This window comes from Echinops telfairi, unplaced genomic scaffold (assembly GCF_000313985.2).
Source record: "Echinops telfairi isolate 266 unplaced genomic scaffold, ASM31398v2 ScPeMD7_8;HRSCAF=38, whole genome shotgun sequence".
Classification (NCBI taxonomy): Eukaryota; Metazoa; Chordata; class Mammalia; order Afrosoricida; family Tenrecidae; genus Echinops; species Echinops telfairi.
The window spans coordinates 368,767-373,874 of NW_022103905.1; the positions used below are offsets into that span (position 1 = coordinate 368,767).

The 5,108-nt window shown below is 58.6% G+C and overlaps 1 protein-coding gene across 1 annotated transcript in view; it reads right to left on the reverse strand.

The window, feature by feature from the left end:
• Positions 1–654: 654 nt before the first annotated feature.
• Positions 655–5,108, reverse strand: part of PLA2G4F (phospholipase A2 group IVF) — a 19,325-nt gene continuing 14,871 nt past the window's right edge. Inside the window, exons 15-21 of the mRNA XM_045286455.1 lie at positions 4,351–4,465; positions 3,982–4,119; positions 2,977–3,087; positions 2,579–2,773; positions 2,147–2,313; positions 1,184–1,370; positions 655–954 (exon numbers count right to left, since the gene is read on the reverse strand). Coding sequence (XP_045142390.1) covers positions 743–954; positions 1,184–1,370; positions 2,147–2,313; positions 2,579–2,773; positions 2,977–3,087; positions 3,982–4,119; positions 4,351–4,465 — 1,125 coding nt within the window. The 3' untranslated portion in view covers positions 655–742. The remainder of the gene's footprint in view (positions 955–1,183; positions 1,371–2,146; positions 2,314–2,578; positions 2,774–2,976; positions 3,088–3,981; positions 4,120–4,350; positions 4,466–5,108) is intronic.

Genomic DNA, 5,108 nt, shown 5'->3' on the forward strand with positions numbered 1-5,108 from the left:
AGCTCTGCACAAGCCACGTGTCAACGGCCTCTTGCTGGCCAGCAGACAGTGAAGGCTGGGGTTCACAGGAGATGTGCGTTTGTCATGGGAGAGGGTCTGTGGCTTTGCCAGCTTTGGGGGGGTGGGGGCAGGGAGCAACCCATTGACCTTGAGTGGATCACAAACCACTGCAGTAGATAGTGGTGCACCTCGCCATGCTAAGTGGGCAATAATCCAGCTCTCGCAATTATACCTCCTATTCCTTTATTTGGCAAGTATCGATTGAGTACATTCTATATCCAGCTGCTGCTCTAGGCACTGGGTACATGGCAGCGAGCCCAGCAGATAACAGCCCTGCCCTCTTGGAGCTGACATGCCAGGGCCAGAGAGCCTGCTGCTGCGGGGGCATTAGCAAGGCCTGATTGGAGGCTCGCAGTAAAGGAAGCATTTGAGGGTGAGGCCATGGAGCCATCCTAGAGCTGTTCCAAAGCAAACCCCTACCTCAAGCCCAGAGGAAGGGGCAGTGCCTGTCAGGCAGCAGCATGAGGAGGCAGCACAAGGAAGCTAAGCTGTCCCCAATCCGCACCACCTGAAGCATAGGCCTAGTCCTCACCTGCCCTTGCAGCTGGGAACCAGAGCTAGGCCAGGTAAGGCTTCCAGTAGACATGTCCCTGCTCAAAAGAGCTATTGTAACACTTTGGGCATGAAGGGTGCTTGTGTGTGGGGTGGGGGTGGGGGCCTCATCTTGGGGACACAGCCCCAGTCAGCCCCCAGCCTGCCGCCTCCGGTCCAGAGCCAGCTGGAAGGCTTGCCTCAGGGTCTCCTTGTTGTTCAGAACGTTGTATCGACTCAGGGCCACCAGCCGAGCAAACTGTCCAGGCTCATAGGTAAAATTCGTCATGCCATAGGGGGTGTCCGGCCCGTTGAGAACAAAGTCCCCAAAGGCCCTCTCCTCTTCGGTTTGCCGCTCCACACCTGTGAGTGGGCAGGAAAGGGAGAACCGGTGGGGCGCACGTGTGGGGTCTGGGGAACCAGCACCCTGGTTGGGCACACATCTAAGCTCTCATGGCCATCAGCAGGAGACGGCACCCCCGTGTGGACACTGAGGTCCAGGAGCAAAGCAGTGGTCTGCTGGCCTCTCTCAGAAGTAGGCTATTAGGCCCTCTCTGTAACAGCACCCCCCATCACTGGGGCCTCCCCTTACCTGGGGCTAGGTGTGTGCGGAAACTCTGGTTGACAAGGGGGAAGTGCAGCACAATGGGTGAGCGGGGGTCCTCTGCCTGGGCGAACACATAGCACTCTCGGGGTTGCTCTAAGTCCTCAGGGCGCAACTCAATCCTGGGGAAGGGGATCCCGCGGTCCCAGCAGTACTGCTCTGTCACCTGTAAGATCTGAAGGGAGGGTGGGGGAGTTCTGGTCCTTCCCTGCCTGGGCCCTTGGTGCAGGAGGAGACTCACACAGGGGCGGGTGTCATGGGCGGCTCTTTGTACTACCTTCAGGCAAGAGACACAAGCTTTCCAAATGTCTATTTGTGCAAAAGAAAAATGGGCAGAACGCAGGCAGGGGTGGGGGAGTGGGGGGCAGGTATCCACATCATCATCCATCTGTCACTCCCATGCCCTTCCTTCTCTGACTCCTCCCTCCACCCTTTGGGGAGTGCTTTCAGTCCCCCAGGCCGACTGAATGTTGCTGGCTGTCAGCATTGGAAGCCCCTCTACCCATCACCCAATCCCCGCCCAGGCTGAGGGGGCCACAGAGAGGGGCTGGTCCAGCACCAGACACCCACCACCCTGCAGATGCTCAGAGCTTGAGCTAGCCGCTGCTGTGTTCTTCCTGAGGGGACCCTGCCTCCTCTGTAACTAAAGGGCACGGCAGACCCAGGGGAGGGGACTGGGGGGTGGGGGCGGGACTGGGAGTCCTGCAGTGGGTGAGCCTCTTCTTTAGTCTGCCCCCTCCAGCCCACCCCCCACCATTCTCCTCCATCTGGGAGAGACTCTTACTCCTGGCAGCATTCACCCTGCTTTCCGGCCGGGGAGAGGGGGCGGGGGGAGCACACAAAAGAGGGTGACACCCCCCACCCCCCCTGTCAGTCAGCCAGGCCAATCCCAGAGACTGTGCTCTTCCTTGTCCACTCAGCTCAGCCGCCCCCTCCACCCCAACCCCTCACCTTAAAGGGCTCTTCCAGGGAGTAGTCGAAGGACAGGATGAGGTCCACGGCCCGCTGGGGCAGCAGAGCCAGTGGGAAGGGGGAGTTGATGGAAAGGCCCCCGTCCACCAGGTGCAGGCAGCCCCTCATGGGCGTGAGCTTGTTGGGGAAGGCATCCGGGTGGGAGTCTGCAAGGGGCACAGGTGGATGGACAGGGGCACAGGGCTTGTTTTCTGACAACAGCCTGCTGCTGGGCCCAGCCTGAGTGCCCTCTGTTCGTGTGCCCCATGCCCCTTCTCTGACAGCCACGGGGTCTCCCAGCCAGCCCCTCAACCCTGCCCTCCAGCACAGGTTTCAGGGCAGCCCCGGACCCCACAGCCCAAGAGGTGAGAAGGACAGACACCCCCACACACACACCCCTGCCACCACCTACATGCCCAAGCCAGCACTTGCCTTTCCAGGTCAAAAATTCCCTGGCGGCCACATAGTCCTTGTGCAGGCAGAGGCCCCGGGTGAAGTTAAAGTTCTCCGCAGAGGTAAGGCGGGAGGTAAAGATGGCCAGGACAGCCTGGAGGAAGGGCCCCTGCGGGGTGAAGAGCTTCGTGGGCAGCCTCAAGGGGTCTTGCAGTGGCAGAGGCTGGCAGTCATCTAGGGCCAGGGTGGCACGAGTTACAGAGCCAGCATGGTGGCCTCATAGCCCCCGGGATCCCTCGCCTCCTGCACACCCCAGCTCTGCCTCCCTAGCCAGCCTCCCAGGTGCCTGGCCTGAGGGATGCACAGATGAACACGGGCTGTCTCTTCGTACCTTGGCCAGGACCTCCCTGGGGGGGGGGACCGGGGCCAGCCCTTACCCTTGATGTCCACGCTGGCCCTGTGTGAGTCCACCAGGAAGCTGAGGCTCAAGCCTATTGTCTTCTGTGAGATCTCGTTCAGGCTGGCTGCAAAGGCGCTGCCCCACATCCCTAGGGAGACAGGCAGGACCCAGGTCTCATGGCTGCACCCAGTGTCAGGCTTGATCCTGTCAGGTGCTCTGGATCCAATAGTGTCCCCCCCGGCCCCCCCAAAGGCTGTTGATGCTTTTCAGGTGCTGACAAGTCGTTTGTGACCCATGGTGACCCCGTGTACAACAGACGGGGACACTGCCCGCTGCTGCATTGTCCTCTCAGCGGTTCTCCTGTTGGGCCCATGGTGGCAGCCACTGGGTCAGTCCATCATTTGCAGGGCGCCCTCCTTCTCGCTGCCCCTCTGCCTTACCCAGCATGGCAGCCTTTTCCAGGATCTTTCTCTCCTGACGCCACGTCCAGAGAAAGTGAGAGGAAGTCTCACCCTTCTGGCCTCTCAGGACCAGTGTGGCTGCACTTCTTCCAAGACGGAGCTGTTGGCCCTTCCCATGCTCCTCAGCAGCATCTCAGTCCCCGTGCAAAGGTCTGTCTTCGGGGCCCCTCACCGGATGCCCGGCTGTCACAGGCACCCCAGAGCAGGCAGGGACTCAAAAAGTTGGTCCAGTAGGGGGCTCTTAAATCTGCACCTCTCCACCTCTGTCCTCCCATCTGGGGATGGGCTGTCTTCCTTAATAATAAGACGGGACGACTGTAGGGTAAATTTGGGGCCAATCTCTATGGAGATTCACCGAGCTGGCTGAGAGTGGAGGGGACAGACCTCATGCTGCAGGAAGATCCCCATGGAGCCAACCGATCAGGACCAGAGTTGACAGAGAGAAGCCTCCCCCTGGAGCTGGCTCCCTGACCTTGGACTTCCAGCCTCCTAAACTGTGAGGGAACAACGTTCTAGCTGGGGTATTTCTGTGAAGGCGGCACTAGGAGAGGAAGAGAGCTGCCCCCCTGTCCCAGACTCACCCTGCAGGTAGCAGATCCGGGGCTCGGGATGGAGCTGCATCAGATGGCCCATGAAGAACTCGGAACCAAAGAGCTCGGTGGGGACATAAGCTCCATACTTGGGGAGGCCGACCTCATAGGGGGTGAACTCACACCACTCTAGGGGTCCGGAGTGAAGGGGGCATCAGAGGAAGCCCCCACACCAGGACCCCACACACGCCCTGGCATAGGGTCTGAGCAGCAATCAGTGCCTTGCCCAAAGCAGGAGCAGTGCCCAGTGCCTATACCCAGCCAGCTCCCATTGCACCCTGATCGCCCTGGCCTCTTACCCCTTCCTACAGACCATTTCCTCCCACTCCTCCCTCGGTCCTTCCTTCACAGCCCACGTACCTGAAAAGCCCTCCGCACTGATGTTGGTGTGGACATTGATGCTGGCATAAATGGGGTAAGGGTTCTGACCCCGGCTGACCGCCTCCTGCTGATCAGACAGCTTGGCCGGGTTCTCCTGGGCAGAAAAGAAGGTGGTCGTTTAGCCACTAGGAGGAGTCCCTTTCCTCACCCAGCACTCTACCCAGGTAGGGTGTGAGGTGCCCATAAGATAGCAGTTCTCAACCTGTGGGTTGCAACCCCTTTGGGGGTCAAATGACCCTTTGACAGGGGTCGCCCGATTCAAAACAGTAGCAAAATTACAGTTATGAAGTAGCGATGAAAATAATTTTATACTTGGGGGGGTCACCACAACATGAGGAACCATATGAAAGGGTCGTGGCTTGAGGAAGGTTGAGAACCATAGCCCTAAGAGAGCTTTTGGGTCACTAAGGCTATTGTCCACGAGAGCTCACTGAAGGAGGATGACCAGGCCGTGGGCTGCAACAGAGGCAAGGCAGACTACTATGGGCTTGGGGCGTAACCTCCCAGGGAGATTATGGGAGCTGCTTTATTCATTCCATTTTACTTTTATTTTTTGCCATTCAAGAAAGCATGCTGTTATATTTTTAAAACAGTAAGAAAACAACCACAAGAAAGTCGGAATGCAAAAGTGTTGTTAGCTGTCCCTCCCCCCAGAAGAATTTACTTCAGAGGACAGCACTGAAGCTGCAGCTCAGGGAGAGGGACATGTCTGATCAGAGCACATGGGAGCAAATGAA